Raw genomic sequence first — 24,564 nt, forward strand, 5'->3', positions numbered from 1 at the left:
TGATGATTTAAATGAGAAAAACAAGAATGCAGTACTGTGGCAAAAGCCTTAAGCCGCTCCTCATTTTTTTGAAATTTAATTCCATTCAATTATTTATATTAAATTAAAGACGTCTGAACAAATGTTTTACTGTGACAGGCTGCACGTTGCCTAAAGTTTTTGCACGCAGCCTTTAAGGTTTTTATGCTTAAATGGTTCATAGGTCACTGTATGGCTTAACAAGCACATTCCTCTGAAACTGCTCAGGTGCAAGGACTGGACTGAAAAGAAGAAGCAATAAAGTATTTCAGGAATCCTGAAGAAATATTCCTAGAGACTACATTCATTAAAAATACTTAATGATAGTCTGGCTCTTTGGAAGCAAAATATGAAGAAATAAGGGGTGCCTCATAACCTTTGTACAGTGCTGTACTGTATATCACAGAAAGGTGCAAATAAAAGTAATAACTGTATGGGCGGGATAAAAAAATAAAACTGTCAAAGCCAGAATTAATAGATAGTTCTGTGTTTCTTTCCAGCCTTCTGATTTAGGCCACACCCTCCTTATGTTTAATCCCTTATTTGTGCTGCTACCCAGATACAGATACGAATACAGATACAGATAGTGACTTTGTGTCACACTGTGGTTAGCACAGCCCTGGTCCTTTCCTACCCTACCCTTCACATCCCTGCTCTACTACACCCACTTCAATTCGGGAAAAAGGCTGCTAATTAGCTGATTAGTTAAAGCAGATGTGCTGGGAGCTGAGAAAAAGCATAAAATGTGAAGGTCAGAGGGTCCTTCAGGACCAGGGCTGGAACACAATGAGCTAGAGCACCATTATGATTAATATGAAGGAGAGTAACGCTTCAATGGCCAAGATCTACAACGCTGTTTTAATGGCTGTTCCTGTTGTGCTGAATGATAAGTAGATTGACAAGCGAGGCTCTTCTTGGATTTGCAAAGACAAGCACTGCTAATCAATATTTGTTACTGCCATTGTGTCTGTGTGTGTGTGTGTGTTTTAAAGTATTTACAAATCAATCTATTCTCTAGAGCATTAAGTCTATAGTTCAATACCCAACCTGTCTTTTGAAAAAAAAAAAAAAAAATCTTTATTTTATACTTTGAGAAGAACTTACAGTGAAGTAATTAGGAAAATCCAATCTGCTTTTATTAAATCTTGGCCTTCGTGAAAGTTCAGTGGCTGATGATCACGAGTCACTGGCCCATCCAAAAGTCTCTGATTGTTGCCATGGAAGCTGTAATAAATGGACGCTCGCACAAAGGCGGCCCATCTTGAAACCAGCAATTACATTTTAGTAATCATATTCCACCAAACAGTTGATTTATGACCTCAGCTAAAAACCTCTTATTTGGATATTTCCATTGGCTTTATGTTGATTTGTTTTGTTTTGTTTTGTGTAGCGCGGTAGGTTGGGCAAAAGTGCAACACTTGTGTCTTTTGTTTATTTAACACGATGGCTTTGGTACAGTGTGTCCTGATTAACATGTTTCCGTTATGTTTAAGGTTACAGTTTCCATTGGTCTCAGTGGTTTCTACATGGCGGTGCACACGCGCGCCTCGTTTTCACGTTCCTTTGACATGATCTGCTTTTCCTGCCAACAGCCACTGTATCATGCAGCGACAGCAAAACACAATTACACATGCATATTAAGCGTGGATGACATGGACCCAAGGGCATGTGAGACAGCTGACAGGGGATTTTGAAATGTGAGCAAATGTATGTAGTGTGTGTGTGTGTGTGTGTGTGTGTGTGTGTGTGTGTGTGTGAGAGAGAGAGAAAGAGTCACAGAAAACCTAGGGTATAGTAGTGTTAACTCTTGCTATACTTTTACATATTAATATTATAATATTATGTATATTTCACTAGATTAGACTAAGTTTATAATGTACCTAATTCTATTTTATTTGTTTAACCTAAACAGATTTTTTTACCCATTATATATTTTACCTTCAACTTTCATGTTAAACTTGAGAGAAAATTCTGCCCTTTAATTAAAAATGTTCATACATTTATATATATGTTTTTTTGTGTATTACAGTACTGCAAAATATCTTAAATGTCACATTTTAATTAAAAATTAGAGTGAAATTGTTGGATGCTTTTGTTAATCTGTTTAATCCATTTGAGCGGTGCGTTCTGAGTGAATCTGTGCTAGTTACTACCTTAGGCAGCTCTGTAACAGCTTTAGAGGACATGCTAAAAAAGCTTATTAAATTAATTATTACCTAGCTAAAACTTTAATGATAGAGAGTTCATTTATTGTGTTTTTCTTTTGTTGTTGTTGTTGTTGTTGTTGTTGTTTGAAGAAATACACATCTGATTATATTCCAAGTGTAACTCATAGGTTGCTATTTTTGGAATAATATTTAAAAAGATGATAATTGCCCAAGCACTAATCCAATAAATTAAATACTGTATTTAAAAACCAGGGCACAGTGAATTAGTGGTTGGCACTGTTGCCTCAAAGGTTGGAGGTTTAAATCTTGCCTTCGGAGACGTCATGTTCTCCTTGTTCTGGTTGGGTTTCCTCTGCGTGCTCTATCTTCCCCCAGAATCCAAAGACATTCGCTGATTGGCATTTCGAGATTGCTCATGGATTATGAGTGGGTGTATGTGAATCTGTGTGCTTGTAGATTGCAAACAGTCACACGTCAATGCAGCCAACCATCATGACAGCTTAAATAAATTAATGAAACGTAAATGTTTAACATGTACATTTTTAAATGGAAAAAAATACCATTTTTGCTGTTTTACATTTCTGTTTATTGTTTTACATTTCTGTTTAGTCGACTGTATTACTTCATAAATAATTGTGATTACAGTTACAGCACTGTGTCTGTTAGATTATTAAAAAACACAACTGTCACTCTCACCTTCTGGTAACACAAGGACAAGAGGTGAGAATACACTCTGGATGGATTGGCAGTCAATCACGCGGTACCACACACACACTCTCGCACATGCTCATTCACACCCAGGGGCAATTTATCTTGGGCAATTCATCTACTGACATGTTTTAGGGAGTGGGAGGAAACTGGAGAACCTGGAATGTGATTACAGCTTGAATATATTGAATATACACCGATCAGCCATAACATTAAACCAACTAGGTTATGTTTCCCTTGTGCCACCAGGGCAGCTCTGGCCCCTCGGGGCGTGGCTTTGCAGGGCCTCTGGGGGTGTGCTGTGGTGTCTGGCACCAGGATGTTGGCAGTGGATCCTTTGGGTGCTGTGGGTTGCGACAGTGGGGCTTTCTTAGGGTCAACTTGTTTATCCAGTTCATCCCATGGGTGCATGATTTGGTATCCGGGGAGTTTAGGACAGGGTCGGTGGCCTTTCTCATGGCCAATGTTATTTATTTACTTATTTATTTATTGCATTTTGGGTTACTTTGGCAGTTTTGTGGGATTGAACCGGACAAACTTTCCTTTGGTCTAAGTGGACATAAATAAACCTTTGGTGCTCATAATCCTGTCAACGGTTTGCTGGTAAATAGTTCGTGGTCAATGTTGTTCAGTTCACCTGTCAGTAGTGTTGAGGTTATGGCTGACTGGTGTACATTTGCATCTAACAACAGAACCAGTAACCGTACAGCAATAAACTTACAGTACACCATCATGACAGCTTAAAATGTTTTTAAACAACTTTTTAAAAAAGCAGTGAAACATTTGAAATTTTTAAGGTTTGACATGGCTACACCAATCTTATTTGACTACAAGCCATGGTTACAACCTTTAAATATGATGTGAGCTTGCTGAAAGATATGACGATGCTTTAATATGTCATTAACATAAAGATCATGCTATCAAATCATCTATCCTGCTCCCATCCTGCCATGGGATGAATTGTTAGCCATGTTGGCATTCTTCAGCAGAGTAAACATCTACTGGAGCTCCTACTAGAGCAGTTGAAACTCCAAACACTCCATTCCACAACTCCCTAATTTTATGTCTTGCTGGGAACATCTCATGTGCTCCAGCTCCCTAATCCTTGTCTGCAGGTTATTAGATATTAGCATGCTTTCCCCTGCAGTGTTGTTTTGGCAGCAACATTATCTTGGTTGTCATTTGCCCCATGGGAGTGGTGAAGAGGATTATGTTGCTTTTTCATCTCCCTCATAGATCCCTTTGACAATGCATTTTTCTGTAAGACATCCAACAAGTAGAAAAGTATAAATAAAATGCACCTATTACTTCACTAGATCAAGTCATTAAGTCATCGATGTGTAACAACATGTAGACCTAAAAAAATCTTACACTGCATTAAGTCTGAATTCCACATGCTGTTTGATTATTACAAAAAAAAAAAAAAAACATTATGTGGCAGGGATTTTTTTCTCTTCTGAGGTTTATAGAAATTTATAGGAGTAATGTATCTGATAAAAATAGTGAAAATAAATATGCACATATCTCCCAAATCCTAAATACAAAACTGTGTTTTTGATTTTAGTGTGTAGGCAGATGGACTAGATCTGTGTTTAACTGAGCATTTTATCTTTAAAAACCTATTTGACGATAACAGATAGAAAGTCAATTTTAATAAGCAGGACTATGTTTGTGGTTTGTCTTTTAAAAAACAAAACAAAAAAAAAACTTTTTTTTTAATGTAATCAATGGCTGCATTGGTAGAATGGTTTCAGACACTAAACCCTGACAAGTATCTGTTGAGGTTAAGGCAGAGCTAATGAGACACAGGTCATGAGATACTGTTCAGTGATTTATCTGTAATGCCTACAAAGACACGTGACTTTTCTCCTGTGGAGGCGTCAGGGAATCTTGAAACATGTACTGTATGGCTGATATAACAGTATGGCTTTAACAGGTTGGTGAATTTTCTGGTATAACACATCTACTGAATTTAAAAGCATAGCATTAAATTTGGCACAAGATTTAATAAATATTGTACACTGGATGACGCTTATTTAAATCATCTTTCATGCATTGTGATTTATAAAGGTGTACACCTGCTAACTTGGTATTTTACATGGCTGGGTTGTATTTTATCTTGTTGGTTTTGTGCTTTTTCTGGATGAGATGAGAAAAAGGGAGCTGCACATGCTTGTAAGTCCACAGTATGTAATCCATGCCGGAGGCACTGGAAGCTGATGATGTAAGTGCTTGTGTAATCTCTAGCCATGAGGTTCAGCCTCAGTGAGATCATGCATACACGCATGCGCACACACGCACACACACACACACACACACACACACACACACACACACACACACACACATGCGGACACAGATTCCAGTGTTGTCACTCATACACCAGCCCCAGGAACAGCTAAGACTTTGTAGGGAGAGAATTTTTTTTAAATTCATATTTATGCCCCATCCTTAACTTTCAAATACATTATTAAATAAGTACGAAAAGTAACAAAAGAATGAAAGAAGTTACACAAGTAAGAGATTTTTACTCTTATGTTAGTGGTCACAGTTGTGGTGGTTTAAACTATTAGCTTGGTTAAATTTGGGAATATAAACTATATAAGTTTATAGGAAACAAGTTATATATAGAGAACCAAGTAAATTAATTAGGGCTGGTCCAATTAAAAATGGTGCCCGTGAGAATGGGATTCATATCACATACTGAAGTCATACTAGAGACTACAATCATATGAATACATTTAGTTAGAAAAATTCCAGAACTGGAATCCATAGATACACAAATGGAAACAGTTCTAAGAACAGCTCTAGTTTACGGGCCTTTCCAGTAAACCCAGTGGGCTCAGGTGGGACTCCAGGATGTCTTTAGGACTACTGTAGATACCTATTGGTAATGTCATTAGTACATATTAAAGCTATTGAGATGGAATTAGGAATAATTTCCTAAAATCCTTATATGAAAGCCATTTTGATGATCACCCTAAGTCCTTCAAGTGGGTCTTAAGCTTTCTAAGTCTTTTTTACAGACGACCTGAGGGCTAGTGCATGTGTCCAGTTCTGAAGTCTACCGTTGTTTCTGCTTGCACATCTCTAAATTCCTGTTTTAGAATTTCTCCAGTCGAATAGGCGCATACTATGCTGACAGTACAAGATTTTTTCCCCCTTCTGCATTGTTTCCTAGTGTTTCCCCGGTAATGATGATGGGTTAAATATGGTTATTTAACCCATCATCATTTATGGGGGGAAAAACTGCAATGTTTGATACAATCTGGATAGAGATGAAGATATCTTGTTGCACTAAAAGGATGGTGCTGCGTTACACCTGTACTAGAGCAGGGATATTTTACTTCATCTGATATTCCAACCTGGCAACCCCGCAGACCACCTATCTGATGTTGCAGCACTCTCTGCAGCATTGATTCACAGGTCGAAAGCAGAGCTTCAGGAAGTTTTAACCCTGTAGCCACGACGCCGTGGTCATCCTGACTGGAAAAAGTGGATGAGGAAATGACCCTGTCCGGCGGTCAAACGACACGCAACGGTGCCGACTAATAATGACGCACAGCAAAGTGCGCTTTCCTGTGTGCGCTTAATCATAAACGCCTGCCCCAATAGCATCGATTGGGGGCGGGGCTTCTGGTGCTCTGTCGCTCAGCACCACGGACAGCGACTGCGGGAGCGCGAGAGAGAGCGCGGGAGAGTGAGTGAGAGAGAGAGAGAGAGAGAGAGAGAGAGAGATGCTCTTGTACCATCTGGTTTCCATCTGAGCTCTCACACTCTCGCGTTCCTCATCGCAAAGTTGAACAGTTTTGCTCGCGCAGGGACGGAAAGAAGCCACGCACGTCTCTTTGCGGTGCCTCTTCCTCATCCTCATCCTCAACCAAAAGCAACTCGGGACGCATCTTAGTGTAAATCGTCGGGAGGGTGATGCAGTTCGTCCCGCATGAGTAACATGAAGTTTCTCGGTTGCGTGTAGCTGCGCTTCAGCGCGTATGAGACCTCTCCGCTGTGTACATGCGCGTGCGTGTGTGTATGTATGTTTGTGCGTGCGTGCATGTGTGCGTGTGTGTCCTTTCTTTTTGTTGTTGTTGTTGTTGTTGTTGTTTTTGTTTTCCCCCCATCACCCGACTTCTTCGACATTTCAGCTCTTAAAATGATGTGTGACTTTTTGAATTGCACGCAAATGCTTTAAAAGGCAGAGCAAGCAGAGAGCTCGGCAGAGAGTCTCTCAGTTCTGTAAAGGAGGGGAGGGTTTGTTGTGCTCTTGCTCCACCAGCAGCCTTCTCTCTGCCGCTTTAATCGGCTCTGCGGTAGAATTCTGAGCGTACAGATTTAAAAAAAAGAAAAAAAGAAAGAAAGAAAGAAAGAAAGAAAGAAACAGCTTGATCCTATTGAAGAAGAAAGAACAGAACAACAACAACAACAGCAGCAACAAGAAGGAGAAGAGGGACGCAGAAACCATGAAGAAGTTCAGGAAGGTGTTGGACGGTCTGACCACGTCGTCTCCGGTCAGTGCTGGAGGCTCTCCATCGTGCGGCAGCGCTGCTGGAACTCCCACTGCAGCAGCGACTCCGCGCGAGCTGGACATTCAGGAGACCCTGATGGCGGAGCACTTCCACATCTGTAAGGTGGGTAGGTGGGTTTGTACCTGGCACGCTCTCTGAACAACTTCAGCTTCAACGCAACTTCCAAGCCACAGAGAAATACATATATACAAACATGATTCCGACATGCACCATACACCATCAGGGCTGAATATGGGTGTCGCACTGGGGTGACATTAATGATTAGTACAGTTATCGTGTCAAAGTCAGCCACTGGGGATGAGGGGAACCGTGCTTTACACACCAGCAACCCGACAACACATGCAGTTTAGAGATATAGACTTAGTTATCACTTCAAAAGACTTTGGGTCAGACTCTTGACTGGCACCGGGTGTAGGGGGCGTGGTCACATAATGACATTGTTAATCAGGAGGCGTGGTCATGTCGGGGAGATTGATCCTATTATCCCTTATGGAAAAAAAAACACACACACACAAAAGTTTAGTAGATTAGAATCTGATTGTTGAGTGTGGAGTATAAACAGATTTCAGGATATCCCTTACAAAATATCAATGCGTCTGTGTGTGTGTGTGTGTGTGCAAGCACTAACAAACTCTAGCGCAAAGTTTACTGGGACATCTATCTCAGCGCTCTCAGTGCTGAATGAACTCACACACACACACACACGCACACGAGCGCGCGGTTCCCAAACCCCTTATTCTTCATTACCAGTTAAAGTGCTCTGTTTGACAAAATCTCATCATATCCTCCTGCTGCGTGACGATTCATTGGATTTAAAGCCGCCTTGCTGGTATTTTATTTCCAGATTACCGACTGCAGTGCTGCGTTTTTTTTTTCTTTTCATCAGGCAGATTTACAGGCTTTTATCTGCGGCCTCACACCCCTTCACTCCAAAAAAAAAGAAAGAAAAGAAAAAACACCGACACCGCTCCACCTCCAGCTCGATGCCAAACCGCAATATGGCACATAAGCAGAGATGTTTACTGTACTATATATAGCTGGAGTATTATTCTGACATTGGCCACTAGTCCGGAGTGTGTGTGTGTGTGTGTGTGTGTGTTGTACACAATGATCTAGCCATTTCGTCCCAATCCGCACCCCACGACAGGTGACCACAGACACAACAGTGATGTACAGTACTACAGTATGTGCACTACTGTTGAATATGGTAACCTATGTTTAAAAGGTAACCTAAAGCTTTCTACCCGTACCAAAATCAGAACAGCAGTCTTTAGACTGGTGTGTTTCTCTATTCTTAGCATTCATTGCGGCTGGATTTTTAATCCGGGGTTGCCAGATTGGGTGATCTCCTGTTGGCTGAACTATTTTTAACCCATTGGACTGGTGGACTGGATTGTTTGGATTTGGATTGCTTACAGAAGCTGAACTGGTTTCCATACACTTCCAGTCCAATCCTATTTAAAGATATTTTTGCATTGGCAGAATCTTTCCTTGTCATGAACTTTTCACACCTCCTTGTTGTGTTTTAATACCAAGAATGGGAATAATAGTAGGACACGAATAAGACAGTGCTGGTTATTTCCAGGCCGAATATAGAAAACGCTGGAAGGTTCAAGTCTGGCCAGTAAAATAAAAGTGCGGAGTCTTTGTTTATTGGAATCTTTTCTATCCATTCCATCTGCATACCCATCTAGAAATATGCTTACCATTTGCTTCAACATCTTTATTGGGCTATGTGCACTTGCCATGCCATTCAAAGCATTTATTGGATTCAATGTTTTATTTATGCAGCAGCTGCGCAATTGCTTTAAACTATATCTAATCCCTTTATTATGTTAGGGTATAGTAATACAGAGTATTATTGTGATTACATATTAACAGCAAGGTATTAAAAGATTAAAATTAATAAATAAATATAGGTCATACATTTTCATCATGCTCCCTTAGGAGTTCTGTAAACTGGAATGTGGAGTAGGAACATGTCAGCACTCGACGGAGACCCAGGTCTCTGAGGCACAGTGAAATGTGATGAATCGAAAAACCTGCCTTTGCATGAGTGGGGTTATTTTCAGTGCCATTGTTACAAGCCTTATTCCCACTGTGGGCTGAGCTGTAGCTGACCTCTCATTTCTCTCCATGGTGTGTGAAATTCGAATCGGAGGACTCCGCGGAATTCTGCACACTGAATTCTGCATGTGACAACCTTGAGTTTGCACTATTGGAAGGTAGATCACTGGAGGATACAGACTTTCTAGTAACCTCGATCACACCAAACACACCTAAATACAAAGGTTTAATTGGGGTTTGTGAGATTGAGGCTAAAAATGTCTGGTCTAAAATTATAATATCTAAAATTTTAATTCTTAATTATTTTTTATTTTTAATTCTATCTATCTATCTATCTATCTATCTATCTATCTATCTATCTATCTATCTATCTATCTATCTATCCATCCATCCATCTAAAAAATAACTGTTAGAAGTTTTTTGTAGTGAAGTTCTATACGTAAAAGTCTCCTAATAAATCTTATCATTTAAAAACAGAACAATGAAAAAAATGGTAATGATGATGGCCAGCACTGGAACAGGTGAGGTCCTAAAGTGTTGCCATCTAATTAAGCCAACTAGACCATCTCAATCTTAATAAAGTGTCTGAATTGTTCCTTTGTGCACAATACGTAACCACATAGAATGATCATGTATTTCTTTCTTTGTTTCTCTATAAAGCAGGCCACCGTGGCGTAGTGGTCAGAACTATGGCCTTGCACCTCTAGGGTTGAAAGTTTCAACTTTGTTTGCGTGGATCTTACAGGTTTTTCCCTGTGCTTGGTGAGTTTCCTCTGGGTACTCTGGTTTCCGCTCACAGTCCGAAGACATGCCGAGTAGGATAATTGGCATTTCTAAATTCCCTGTAGTGTGCGAGTGTGTGCTTGTGTGCCCTTTGGTGGATTAGCACATCCAGGGTGTACCCCACCTCGTGCTCTGAGTCTCCTAGGACATACTCCAGGCTTCCTGCGACCCTGAACAGGATAAGTGATATATGGAGTGAATGAGAGAGTTTCTCTGTAGTTACAAATACATTTTGGCTTAATACATGTTGTTTAAAATGTCTGTAATATTTTATTAGTGCCTAAAATGAACTTATGAAGTTATTTAGTGTTCATTAAGATTGTATATATTGTACAGGAGAGATATACTTCTTATAGAGTTGATTCAAGGTGATGCCTCACACAAATATTGATTCCTTTCCACGGCTTTTATAAAGTATTCTCGGCTGACTACCGAGTGATGGTGGATTTTCCTCTTCATGACAATTTGCTACTAGCAGTTGCTCATTCCGAGCACATACTGTAGTTGAGGAACATTTTCCTTCCGGGCTCACAGCAGGGTGGAATAAGCAATATGTAGAGTTTGAGATGAAGTGACCTTAACAAATCAGGAGGACTTAAGAGAACATCAGAATGGAAATGAACAGCTTTTATGCCAGGAGGACAAGGAAAGAGAAATGACAGAGCAGAATGTATTGAACACCCTGACCAGGAGAGATACAGCTGCTTTACAGCCTCACGTTATAATCACATGCTGTAATATCATGATTAAAGTTTTCTGTAAATAAATCTATTATGCACTACTGTTATCATCTCGGCACGTGTGTGTGTGTTTGTGTGTGTAGAGCAAACATGTTCTGTCCAATGAGAGAGATTTTATCTTGGAGGAGATATTTTATTAAGGAGAAACTAACTAGCATGACTCAGCCTAAACATAAAGCATTTTTTTGATCAGTTTCATCAAAAATAAGTGATATTTTTTCAATTTATACATAACATATATATTTGCAATAACATATTCTATCGTGCAGTTGTTGATAAAAACCCACTGGGGCGTCCCATCGACGCTTCATTGGATTGGGATCTGGGAAGTTTGGCGGGCTTGGGCTCCTTGCCTGCTGAGTCCTATGCATGGCAGGCTGTGATGCACAGAGTGTTCTGATGCCTTTCTATAGATGGAAGACTTTATTAATTCCAAAGGATTTTGTCCAGCATTGTCTTTGTTCTGTGATTTGTGTTGCATTGGCTTTTTTGTGGGATTGGACTCATGAGCTGGCTGTTGTTACTAGTTTGCTGGTGAATGGTTATCAGTGTTGCCTGCTAGTGGTGTTGATGTTATGGCTGGTTGGTGTAGTACAAGGTATTGTCCAAAGAGTCAGCTGACCTTTTTTTTTTTTTTTTAAAAGAATCTCCATATCTGTTGTTTTTTAAATCTCCAGACATGCCTAGTATTAATTAATAAGTCACATTGTTTAAAAGGAAAGGATAGACTGAGTTTCTCATATTGTCCCAGAGGATCAATGGAGGCCATCGGTGGTTATGATCGCATCTCCCAACGATGGGCTCTGACAAGCAGTCCTGTCATGAGCTGTCATGTTTCATAAGCTCCAGAATGTGGAGACATCTCTCTCTGGCTTTTGTCCTCCACTCATCCACTATAGCTGATTAATAAGTGTTTCTTTCAACAAACTGTTTTTTAAATGAGGAACGAAACAATGCTGAGTCTCATTTTCAGCCTCATTTAGTTCGACAACTAAAAATGTATTTACCAGAGCTCTGCAAACATTTCTGTCCATAATTTCGTGCAGATGTAACTGAAGGCAGTGTGTTACTGTGTGTATAAGGTCACATTCTTGGGCCTTTTATCTACTGACTATGCATATATAATTAATCAGTTTTCCCCTCTACTATAGTCTTTATAAAAAAAAAAAACTCTTAAGCTTTGAGGCAGATATCATTGAATTCATTTAGATTTTCATGACATTGTTTTACCTTTTGAAAGAAAATGAGTCCCTTTGGGCCGAAGTTGGAGCTGTTGGTTTCCTTCAAAGGGTCAAATGTTATATCAAATAATAATGGACGAAATATTAGGCTATTGGTCCTGTCCATAAGTTTGACATGCTACACTAATGAATACACAAGTAAACTGTTTAATCTTGTGCTCTACACTCTCCAATGGTTTAGCCTTTTCCTATTTTTTTCTATTATTGTTTTTTTTCTATTGTACAAGCTTTTCCTACATTCTCTATAGTCTGTTCTCAGCTTGGCACAGAGGCACACAGAACAACAAATCTGTTGAAGGACTAATAAAATGACTGAACACTGTGGCACACATAAGAGCCAGCCCTTATTTTCAACACCTTAGATTGTATTTATTTCCAACTGGGAATTAAAGCTCTCAGTGAGACTTTAATGTATTGTCTCCATGGGGTTTTTTTAATTACGGTCAATCTAAAGTAATGTGAATGTTTTTTTTTTTGCCATGTATGCCAGGGTGTCTTAGTCATTTAAAGTCTAAGGTTTAATGGTAAGATGTTTTTTCATCCCCATGCTGCTTATAAAAAAAAATAATTCTTCCTACATCTTAAAAACATTTGTCCATACATGTGTGTGTGTGTGTGTGTGTGTGTGTGTTTGTCTGTCTGCTGTTAGAAGAAGTGGGTTTTTGTCTACGTTGTTTCTCTTGTTTTTGCAACTTGTTGGACAACATTTCAGCATCCAATGAACCATTTAGAATTACTTTCAATGTTGTCTTCACTTCCAGTCTGCTAGCTAGGAAATGGACAAATGCCTCCTAGCAATATTTTGAGATGTCAGTATTATAAATTGGGCACCATGCTGGTGTAAAACCCTAGCACTGCTGCCTCACCGCTCTAGGGAATGGAATTCGATCCTGATTTTGAGTTTGTGTCTGTGTGGAGTATTTTTTATTTTTTTTTTTTTACAAAAAAAAAAATATATATATCTTCACGTGCAACTTATGTGCAGCACTTCCTATATGTGGAACATTGACATTCTGGCACAAACATACGCTGTAGGGCAATGTATCAAATATTCATGCTAATGTTCTTTTTAAAACAAGCTAACCTGTACCACTGCACTGTTTGAATACTATTAATATTTATCAAGCCTTGCCTAGTTCATGTACTTTATAGTTTGTGCTTTTTTATGAGAAATGATTAAACTTTTAAGTCTTGCAAGTCATGTGGTGGAGTTTACTTTGTAAAAAGACTTTGTTTCAGGTTTGCGTTCCAACCAACATATTTTGTGTTAGTTTCTGTTTGACATGAAGTTGCTCCTTTCTAATGAGCCAGTTATCAGTTCCTGAGTCCCAGGTGCATGGCCATGACCTTGCTGATGTACCAACAGACTCTTCACTATGCACATGGTTGAACATGTAATCATGGATTCATATGCATGTCATTTATATTTTAATTTATGCAGTCAATTGGCGATGGTTATTAAGGTGCCAGATGATTCAAGCTCACAATTACAAAACTCCATTCATGTTCGTGCATTTATGGTTTATATTATTATTTTTTTAAATGTACCAATTGTTTGAACTAAGCAGAATACTCGTGTTCTGATGACCAAAAGGTTGTCAAATTAATATACAGACTTCTATATTAGCCAGATGTTTAACTAATAATAAATTCCTAACCCCTTTGTGAACTTGTGATGTGGGTCATTGCTCCAGTGAGGCAGTGGCATACTTACTGACCCACTAAAATCCCTTCAGCAGTGACAGGTCTTCAATGGAGTTTAGTGACTTATTATATTGAGTTTTATCAGACTAGATATAAACTGGATTACTTATTCTGATAACAAATTCAATTGTAAGCAGAGCATTTATTATTTAATTGAATTTAGATTGTGTGACGATTTGTAATTTACTGACTGTAGACAGGAACTGCATAATTACCGTCCCTGTAGGTGAGATCATATCTGTTACTAGTGGTTTGTTCTATTAAACCTAATTATTTTAGTATAACTGCTGGAATGAGATGATGGAGGAATGGAATTCTAAACTAATAGATGGGACTTTTATGGTTTTGATCTACCTATCTTACCATGCCATCACCTCATAACAGTCTGGATTAGTCTGGATTCTGAATAGATATACTGTATATTAATTAAGAGATATTAAAGATACTACTGTATCTAATTGGAGATGGGTTAAAATAATAATAATTCAGTTACATACTGTATTAAAATTCTTTTGTGTGGCAATTCATGTATTGGTATTGGTATCGGACTCCAAAATTAGTTTATATGTACTGCATGTTTGCGTTTGAGCTGATAAAATGGTGCTGTCCCTCTATAATCCTACAGGTGGCGCACTCTAAACTATTCACACATTAGCAGGCAGCACAGCATCCTATGTTGTAGGAGCAAAGTATTTGTGAAGCTTGTTTAGAATAGTAACTAAATCTTTTTAACCAAAAATCGAGATATTTATGAAATCAATCAAAAATAAACAAGTTGAATCAACAACTAGATATTGTAATAAAACTGTATTGTGCTTCCCCTGGTAATTCCCATCCCTTGATCTGGAATATTATGATTTGCAAATGTTAGCTTCGTCCCCAATAGTTAACATGTGCGCATTTGCTAATTTTAACAAAACACTCTTTTCATACTTATGGCTTTAAGATGAGCAAAGTAGGCAGTAACAGTATAGTATGTACACATGGAACCATTAAAACGAATCAATACAAGAGCTTTACTGTAAGTAATGCCAAAGTGTGCACCACCTTTTTATTAACAGACAGGTTGTTCGAATTGTGCATGTTGAGTAACTCTTCCTGTCGTGGGTGAACATCAGATGAGACAAAGGGAATTTTTAAAGAGAAGTTTAAAGCTGGATTTAACAATGACGCAAATGTACCGCTTGTAAAGGAGACTATGTTAAGAAGTATATTTGTATAGAGGAAAAGTTACTGTACCTACCTATTTATCTATTTATCTTCATGCAATCAATCTTTGCAATGTGATGTGGCTGAGAACATCACAACGGCACTGCATTATGTTTATGACGCCACTAAACACATTTAATGCACACATGCTTGCTTTAATGCCTATAGACTTTAATGCATCCGTCATTTTGTGCACATTGTGATATTGCGATCTCCGCCGATGACTGCAGCTGTAGCACTTCATAGCACCACTAAAGATGGTGAAGATGTTAACAGGGCTGAAGAGAACATGCTGTACACTGAGAGAACGACCCCGTTGCTATGCTAATGACTATACAGGACATTGAACAGGTAGTGTTTTGTTTATGATAAAGAAGGTATAGCAGGACATGAATGTGGTGCGAGTGTGAGTGTGTGTGTGTTTGAGGGAGGGAGAGATAGAGAGAGCATTGGTTGTGCAATCTATTTTTAGATCTCTAGGACTAGACTCACCCTCCCTTCGAATCCTGGAAACTGAGTGAATGAGAATAAGAGACAAGCGGTCCTTTGTGTCTGAGGTTGATTAAGAAAATGTTTTCATAGTTATGTGTGTGTATCAGATTGAAGTGACTTGAAATGCAATGAGAAAGACCGAGAGAGGTTTTTGTCCGTTTTAATCCCCGATGTACTTAAAAACAGTACACACACTTGAACATACTAAGAAAAACAAACAAAGTGCAAGACAGACGAAAAAAAGAAAACATTTCACTGTGTGAAATATGTATGAGAGCTTTGGAGATTGGGGCCATTGGATGTATTTTTCATCTTCTCTGCACCCTATGTATATTTAATGACAAGTGACTCGGGCGCGAGCCGGCATGGGGCCTGTTAGAGGGGTCGGCTTCTCCTCGGTGGGTGTATGGAGATCCCGGCGCCTCTGCATCTTCTTCCTGCCTTAGGCACTCACACCCTGCTGGGGCAGACAGGAGGTCAGCACCCCCCGAGTGTCAAACGCTCCGGTCCGGCCTATGATTAAAAGAGCTCACAACACCCACTCTTACTGGAGCAGCAGGAGAGGTGTGTGTGAGCATGTGTGCATGTTCGTGTGTTCAGCTCATTAAGTGCGTGATGATGAACTGCCCTGCCAATCAAGTCCAAGATCAAGGTGAAAGGCACACACATTGATGCCTCAATCCTGTTGCGATATGGATTCTTTAAAGATTTTGACGTGCACAAAACGTCTATTTTTATATTTTTTAATCAAACTGAGAGATGTATAAAATTTGTTCAACACTGGGATTCAAACAGACATTTCTATATGAAAAATTAGATGTGTGAGTGGATTTACGAAGTGGATTTGCAGCAGTCATGATCAGAAGTTTACCTACCCTCATGAATCATAAATGTGTATGTCATTACTGAGTTTGTATTGACTTGTCTGTTTCTGTGGCATTTAAGATTTTCTAATATAATCATTAACTCTCACTCATCGTCTATACCAACTTATCCTGTATAAAGGGGTGGGGGGGTTGTGGAGCCTATTTCAGGAGACAGGACAGGGTGCCAATCCATCGCAGGGCACAGACATACAGTACACACTCATTTGGGAAGGCCAATTAGCTTAATCTGCAAGTCTTTGGACTGTGGAAGGAAACCAGAGTGCCCAGAGAAACCCACTAAGCACAGGGAGAACATGCAAACTCCATGCATACAGAGACAAGAATCGAACCCGGACCCTGAAGGTGCAAGGTGACCGTGCTAACCACTACACCACCGTGCCACCCCTGATATGATCACTGGGTAAAAATTATACATTCAGCACACTTAATATTTGGTTGCATGTCTCTTAGTAGGATTCACATTTTTCAGATTCTTTTAGTAACCATCAACAATTCTGCTCCTGGCAGAATTCTGATTGAATATTCAACCCTGCTTCTCAGCAGTAGTGGGGTTTAATTAATTCAGTAAGTTGGTTTCCTGGCATGGGCTTGAATTTTAAACATGGTCCACAAGAGTCTCTAAAAGTTTAAAACTAGCAAACTTTATCTATTCCACAACCAGCTTCCACTGTTTCACTGATAATTTCAGGTTGTTTAAAAGAATTGTGTTCCTCCTTCTTTATTATTCCATTTATTTTGCACATTGCACCAGTTTTACTGGAATCTCCAAAGCATGATGCAAGCAAAACCATGCTTAACAGCTGCTACAGTGTTGATTTTAGAGCAGGAGCGATTGTGGTCTTCATGGTGATGTAAAACTCACTTTGCTATAGACAGTGACACTGGTGCTCCACTGGGGTCAGGGGTAGCTCAGTGGTTAAGGCATTGGACTATGGTCCAGAAGATCACAGGTTGTCCCTGTTAGGGCCCTTGAGCAAAGCCCTTAACCCTCAACTGCTCAGATGTATAATAAGATAAAAATGTAAGTCGCTCTGGATAAGGGTTTCTGCGTAAATGTAAGTACTCCAGCAGCTTCTTGTTCATGGCAGGCCTTGGTGGCTCCTGACCATCTAAACCAATTTTTTTTCAGTTGAGTATGACTTTTAGGATTTCTTCCAGAAAGGAAAAGGAGCTAGACTTTCCCAAAAAAACTTGTGCTTACAGTACAATATGTACAACTGGAATCTGTAGTTGTTTAGATATTTTTGATCCTGTACTTATTTATTTATTTCAAAATTAATTTAGACTCGGGTTGTATGTCTTCTATTACTGATTTCTGTTGTACATTCATTCTGTCCAAGTTTAAAAACATCACTGAAAGCCCAATATTGTCACAACATCTGTGTTTATGATGAGTAATCATCTGACTGCAAATATATATATATATATATATAGTTTTATATGAATGTTGTCACATACAACTTTCACACATAATAATAAGTAACAGACATTATACAGTCAGTATTCCAGGCTAATATTGGCAAGTGCCAAATGTTACAGCAGAGCTTACGTCATGACATTGTAATGAACTCACTTGAACTTTGAGTACATTTATGCTCACACACATCACCTCAGATACCCTGGACCTAGGGCTGTAAATGCATTTTGTGCAAAGAAACACAAATTCAATTAACAACCTAATGTCATGCTCTTATATCTGAACAAGCATACTCAAATATAGAGAGAGTAAAAAAACATAGAGAGAAGGAGAGAAGAAAATACTTGAGTACTTGAGCTATCAGTAATGATGTGTCTCGTTATTATAATAAGCACAGAGAAACAGATAAAGAGGGGTAGTAGGCATGTATGTATGTGTGTGTGTGCATGTGTGTGTGTGTGTGTGTGAAAGAGAGAGAGAGAGAGAGAGATATGAAATAAAATTCCAAGAAAACCAAACATACCACACTGATACCCTGTCAGGGATATGCACATAGCACATACAGTATATTCATATCAGAATTATATATATATTTCTTTTCCTGAAGTGTGTATACATTTTTTAGTAGACTCTGTGTATATACTGTGTGTGTGTGTGTGTGTGTGTGTGTGTGTGTGTTTAAAATGAAGATGAAGAAAGGAGATTAGAAAGGCGAATAGTTGAATATGTAAAACAGGGAGGTAGAACGATGGACAGAGAGGTTACACAATATACAAAAAGCTACAGCAGGATACTGGGCAGAAAAGCTGAATAATAAATGGAAAAGAGAAATAATAGACAGTGAAGTATAGGACAGGGAATAGAGAAGTATGAGAAGTATTAAATGGAAGAGGGGAACATTAAGTGGGAAGGAGGAACAGTAGGTGGAGAGAAAGAACAGGAAATGGAAAAGTTGAACAGTAAATGGAGAGGCAGAATTGTATGATGAAGAGGAGGAACAACATATGGAAGGTAGAGCAGTAAAGGTAGAAAAGGAACTACAGTTTTACACTCTCATGGTACTCCTTAGTATGTGAAGAGGTAAACCAATAAGCGGAGAGGAGAAGAAAATCAGTAGATAGAGAGATCGGACAGTAGATGTAGAGGTAGAGCCGGGGATGGAGAGGAGGAACAGTAGACCATAAGGTAGGACAGTAGATGAGAGAGGAGGATGAATAAAAGTGGTAGTATCCTAGAGAGCAGGTAGTTTGCTGCCATGTTGCTGTATTAGAGTGAAATCTCGACCTCTGTCTGAATTTTAAGTCTTTTGTTACACCAAGTAACCTGACAGACAGACAGACAGACAGACAGATATACAGACAAATAAACTGACAGATGAACCAGCAGAGACACACACACACACACACACACACACACACACACACACACACACACACACACACACACACACACACACACACACACACACACAGTGTGTGACAGCCATGCAGGAGTGGCAAAACCTCCAGAAAATCCTGAATGAAGGTCTGTTCATGTTTTTGTAGTCCTTAATTTGGCTGATAATGAATGGTGGAATGTTTCTCATTCTGACTTATTTATTTATTTGTTTATTTATTTACAAAACCAACAACACTCCATTCTGCTCATTCATCTGCACCATTTCTTGGGCCCTATTCTGTCTCATGAATTATTAATTATTGGGTCTCCATAACAGTCAAAACACACACACACACACCACACACACACACACACACACACACACACACACACACACACATGCATATTTACACATATATATGCACACACCCATAGAGAGAGAGAGAGAGAGAGAGAGAGAGAGAAAAAGAGGGCGAGCACAAACAGAGAATAAAAACATTGTATGTATATCAGCACCTACCCGTGTTTATCGTTTGTCATCACTACATTATTTCCCTTTATCAGGTGCTACGCTACGCTCTTTTAACAATGTCACAATTTGCGTCACTAGACCAAAGTTCCTTGTGGGAAGGATTTCAATACCATCTGTAGCAGATTGCTCCCACCCCCTGGAGTTTAGAGTCATCGGCTGGAGGAATTCAGCACCAGCACTACAATTATAACACTTCTTTAGATTTCAGCTGTGTGTTAAGGACATCTCTTTTAGATTTCAGCACTGTGTGTTGGGGACAGCTCCTGTAGATTTCAGCACTGTGTGTTAGGGATATTTCCTATATATTTCAGCACGGTGTGTTAAGGACATCTCTTTTAGATTTCAGCACTGTGTGTTGGGGATATTTCCTATAGATTTCCTATATATTTCAGCATGGTGTGTTGGGGACAGCTCTTATAGATTTCAGGACTGTGTGTTGGGGACAGCTCCTATAGATTTCAGGACTGTGTGTTGGGGACAGCTCCTATAGATTTCAGGACTGTGTTGGGGACAGCTCCTATAGATTTCAGGACTGTGTGTTGGGGACAGCTCCTATAGATTTCAGGACTGTGTTGGGGACAGCTCCTATAGATTTCAGGACGGTGTGTTGGGGACAGCTCCTATAGATTTCAGGACTGTGTGTTGGGGACAGCTCCTATAGATTTCAGGACTGTGTGTTGGGGACAGCTCCTATAGATTTCAGGACGGTGTGTTGGGGACAGCTCCTATAGATTTCAGCACTGTGTGTTGGTGACAGCTTCTTTAAATTTTAGCACTGTGTGTTAAGGACAGCTCCTATAGATTTCAGCACTGTGTGTTAAAGACAGCTCCTTTAGATTTCAGCACTGTATGTTAGTGATAGCTAAACTGCCCAGTTTACTAAGGCAGCAATCTTTAAGGTAGCCATCCAGTACATAAAAGACACAACTCGAAAAATTTGTTCTATTTTGTTTTTGTCATATATTTACCATGTGCTTTCACATACACACGCTTAAAACAGTGATATCTAAGCCAGCGACAGTTCTGCATTTTTGTTAGCAGCAGCTTCTGAGCATTATTGAAAAGCTTCCTGACTAAAAGCTTTGAAGACCTTCTGTTAATCCTGCCACTGAACTCCTTTTGATAGTTTTTACCCATTCATTCTGTCCAGGTGAGCAGTACTAATTGCCCACTTTTAATGTGAGGAACTGCAAGCTAGTAAAGGGAAAAGAAAACTGGAGTACATCGGTGTGCATTTTATTCACTGAAATGGTTTTAATGCAAGCATACTGTATGGCTGTTATTCACCTTAAATCATCCTTAAAACAAAGTCCTCATGGAGCTGCTCTTTATACGTCCACATTAATTAAGCAAATGAAACTTTTCGTTTTTTTTTTGCATATTTTCAACTAATTAAAGTATACAGAATAAAGTAATAAAGAATGACAAATAGTTTTTTATTCTCTCTCTTTTTTAGATCTTTTGTTTTCTTTTCGGTTTTTATCCTAAACTGTCAGCCACAATACTAACACCACTACCAGGTGAATTGAATAACATTGATTATCAATTATATAGTAGTAAACAGGTGACAGGGTCGTGGTACGCACAGGCTCAACTATGCCTGTGGGTACCAAAGGCCAGCTCATCTGGTCTGATCCTACGGAAAAGCCAATGTAACACAAATTGCTGAGGAAAAAGTAAATGCTGGCCATAATAGAAAGGAAACAGAACACTGTGGACTTTTTGTGGACTTGTCTGATGTGGGCAGTTTTCATGTAGGCTTGTAAACTGCAGTCTCCAACATGAAAAGTGGACTTTGTATTAACCTAATCACCTTTCCCATTATGTTGAACTTTTAGCCAAATAGCACACAGACAAGCTAAAAGTCGATTCATGTGTTTTTGATTTGGGTTTCCTGTTGAGTCTGGTACCTCTTCAACCCCAGCTTGCTCATTTTAATTATAATTTTTAATTTTATTTTCATAATTTTAAATAGTGTAAAGCTGTTTTGTGACAATGACCGTTGTTGAAAGCACTTGAGAAATACAATTTAATTGAATTGAATTAAGAATACCCAGTGCATCAGAGACTGCTAGACAGAGACTTAGCAGGCAAAGAGCTCAAGGTTGTTAACCCGGCATTCGAATTCCCCAGATCCCAATCAGACCAATGATCCAAAGGATGCAACGGACAGACAAGTCGGTTCCGTAGAGGCCCTATGCTGCAACCCACATTACCCAAAGGATCTTCTGGCAATGTCCTGGTGCCCAGAGGTCATGTGGCGTCATACCCCATGGGGCCAAAGCTGCCCTGGCAGCACAAGGGGAACCTACACAATACTGGGTTTAATGTTTTGCAGTTTAATGGAATGGCTGATTTGTATTAAAGAGCAAAATACTCTGTTGTAGAAGTATACTTAGAAACACATTAGATTCTGGGCCTCCTTTAAATCCTGATTAATAAAGAATTTTACATGAATATGATGGTTGCGATGTAGAGCTGTTGTTGTTCATTGTCTCCTGAGCTAAATCTATATAATCTAAAAATATCTTGGTTACAAAGTATTATTTTATGCATCCACATAAAAACAGGTGGTGAAAGAACAAACAACTCCTTTAACATTTCTTGCATTAGTATAGTCAATAATTTATTATAACCAACCCAAGATTTTACCAGTCAGTGGCATTAATGGATAGGAAGATTTAAATATTTTTGAATGATTTTCTAGTTTTAGGGTCATCACTATCACCATCTCTGGTGTTTTCACATAGGCTGGAGAAGACAGTCATTCACTGTTTTGACAATCAGTGGAGAGCTTTATATAAGGGTTTATTATGACAGCTTTTCTAGGGGGTGATTCAAAAATTATCCGCACTTTAGTTGTATTAAAACTTTTTTTTGCCCGCACTGTCTTATCACCACTTCCTGTTTTAGGCTACTGTCTGTCCAGTCAGGTGTGAACATGTTACATCAGTTCATTAACTGCAGTGAGAGCAAAAATGAATGCCCTCAATGTGATTCGCACAGAAGAAGAGCAGCCTGCAATGATTAGTTCTTTGGTCCAAAGTTGTACCTGGTGCCGAAACAACTCACAGAAGGAAGTAAACAGAAGTTGTTTGGATATATCTGATACTCTAAGGAAGATAAAAGTATCTTGAAGAGAATCATTATTAGTGATGAGACATGGATTCATCACTCTGAGCCTGAGAGAAAAACGGCAGAGTATGGAACGTATGGAACAATTGCTAAGCAAGAAAAAGTTCAAAAGTCATCCATCATTATGTTACAGTTTTCTAGGATTCTCTAGGGCCAGTACTGAAACTTTATAAGGAAAAAACAATCAATGGTGTTCATTGAGAGGCTACAGTGAGAGGCTTATTGAAGAACTTGATCAAACACAGAGGACTGCTATCTAAGGGCGTGGTGATCTCGCATGACGATGCTGTTATGTGGTGCAGGTTGAAGAGCCACACCAGGGGATGTAATATTTATAAGAGCCCTAACGCTGGGCTTCTGAGGGGTCAACGAAATAGAAGTTTGTGAGAGTGCTTATGACACGCACGGGAAAACCCTCCCATTTGGAGATAGCGTGGGATTAGCAATCAGTGAACTAAAAAAAAAAGAAAAAAAAAAGAAAAAAACCCTGGAAACACAAAATGAACAGAGCCTTGCTGTCTGTGCGAGGGTGCACGGGGCTCTGGTAACTTAAAATAAAAACTTATGATCCTCTCCAGGCCTATGCCTTTACTGAGGATTTATTTGCTCTCTCTCTTGCCGGCGTCTTAGGGAGACAGAGGCTGGGTCATTTTCGCTCTCCTTTGAGCGTGCTTTGTCTTTTCTTTTCTTTGACCCTGATACGTTACCAGTGCTACCTAATGATCCACGAAGTGCGGAAGTATCAGGACCCTTAAATAAACACTTCAGGTGCGGCATGTACAGGCTCATTCCCTTGTGGCGGAGTTGCCTGGCAACCGCGTGTCTAGCTGACTGCCTCTACCTGTTCAGAACTCTGTGGGGCAGCAGAATGCGGATCTGCCCATTTTGAACAGTACAGAATATTCTGACCTCATGAGACCCCATCGTTACAGATGCATGTCTGCACACTTCTGTCCACACTGTCGACACTTTGCAAAAACTTTGTTTTGAGATGTTAAAGCATCCTCCCTATAGTCCTGATCTCGCTCCATCGAACTTTCACCTGTTTGCAAAAGCAGCCCTACGGGAACAAAGCTTTATTTCCAATAAAATGAAGACGGGGTGCAAACAGGGCTCGCAGCTCAAACTAAAACATTTTTAAATGAGTGAATACGGAAGCTCGTTGATGGATGAACAAAGCGTACTGAAAAGCACAGGAGATTATGTCAAAAATCATGTATTTGTCTTTTCCAAAATTCTGCAGCCAGAGTGCGGATAATTTTTGACTCATCCTAGTAAATCACTGTGTGAATGAGAGCGTTGTAGGACTGTACAAAGATGAAAGGAGAGGAATTCTAACAATATCTCCATGTACTGTATCTCCCAAACCTTTATCTAGTTTGGACAGTAAAATCTTGGGCATTGAATAACCACTTTCAGAGTTCATCCGAGTCCACCTGAACGTATACGGTAGAACCTCTGTACTCTGGGTGTTTATTTAACACTGGGAATTCTGCTTGAAACCTGCAAAAAGACAAATAAGCTCCATAAACAGATATAGATATATGATAAATAAAGGCT

The 24,564-nt window shown here is 39.4% G+C and overlaps 1 protein-coding gene across 3 annotated transcripts in view; it reads left to right on the forward strand.

Annotated features, from left to right (window-relative positions):
• The first annotated feature begins 6,663 nt into the window (after positions 1-6,663).
• stxbp5l (syntaxin binding protein 5L) overlaps positions 6,664-24,564 on the forward strand; it is a 137,922-nt gene continuing 120,021 nt past the window's right edge. For all 3 annotated transcript variants that reach the window (XM_053496124.1, XM_053496125.1, XM_053496126.1), the window contains exon 1: positions 6,664-7,522. In XM_053496124.1, the coding sequence (XP_053352099.1) occupies positions 7,355-7,522 (168 nt within the window). In that variant the 5' untranslated portion in view covers positions 6,664-7,354. The remainder of the gene's footprint in view (positions 7,523-24,564) is intronic.

The sequence above is a fragment of the Clarias gariepinus genome, chromosome 5 (assembly GCF_024256425.1).
Source record: "Clarias gariepinus isolate MV-2021 ecotype Netherlands chromosome 5, CGAR_prim_01v2, whole genome shotgun sequence".
Classification (NCBI taxonomy): Eukaryota; Metazoa; Chordata; class Actinopteri; order Siluriformes; family Clariidae; genus Clarias; species Clarias gariepinus.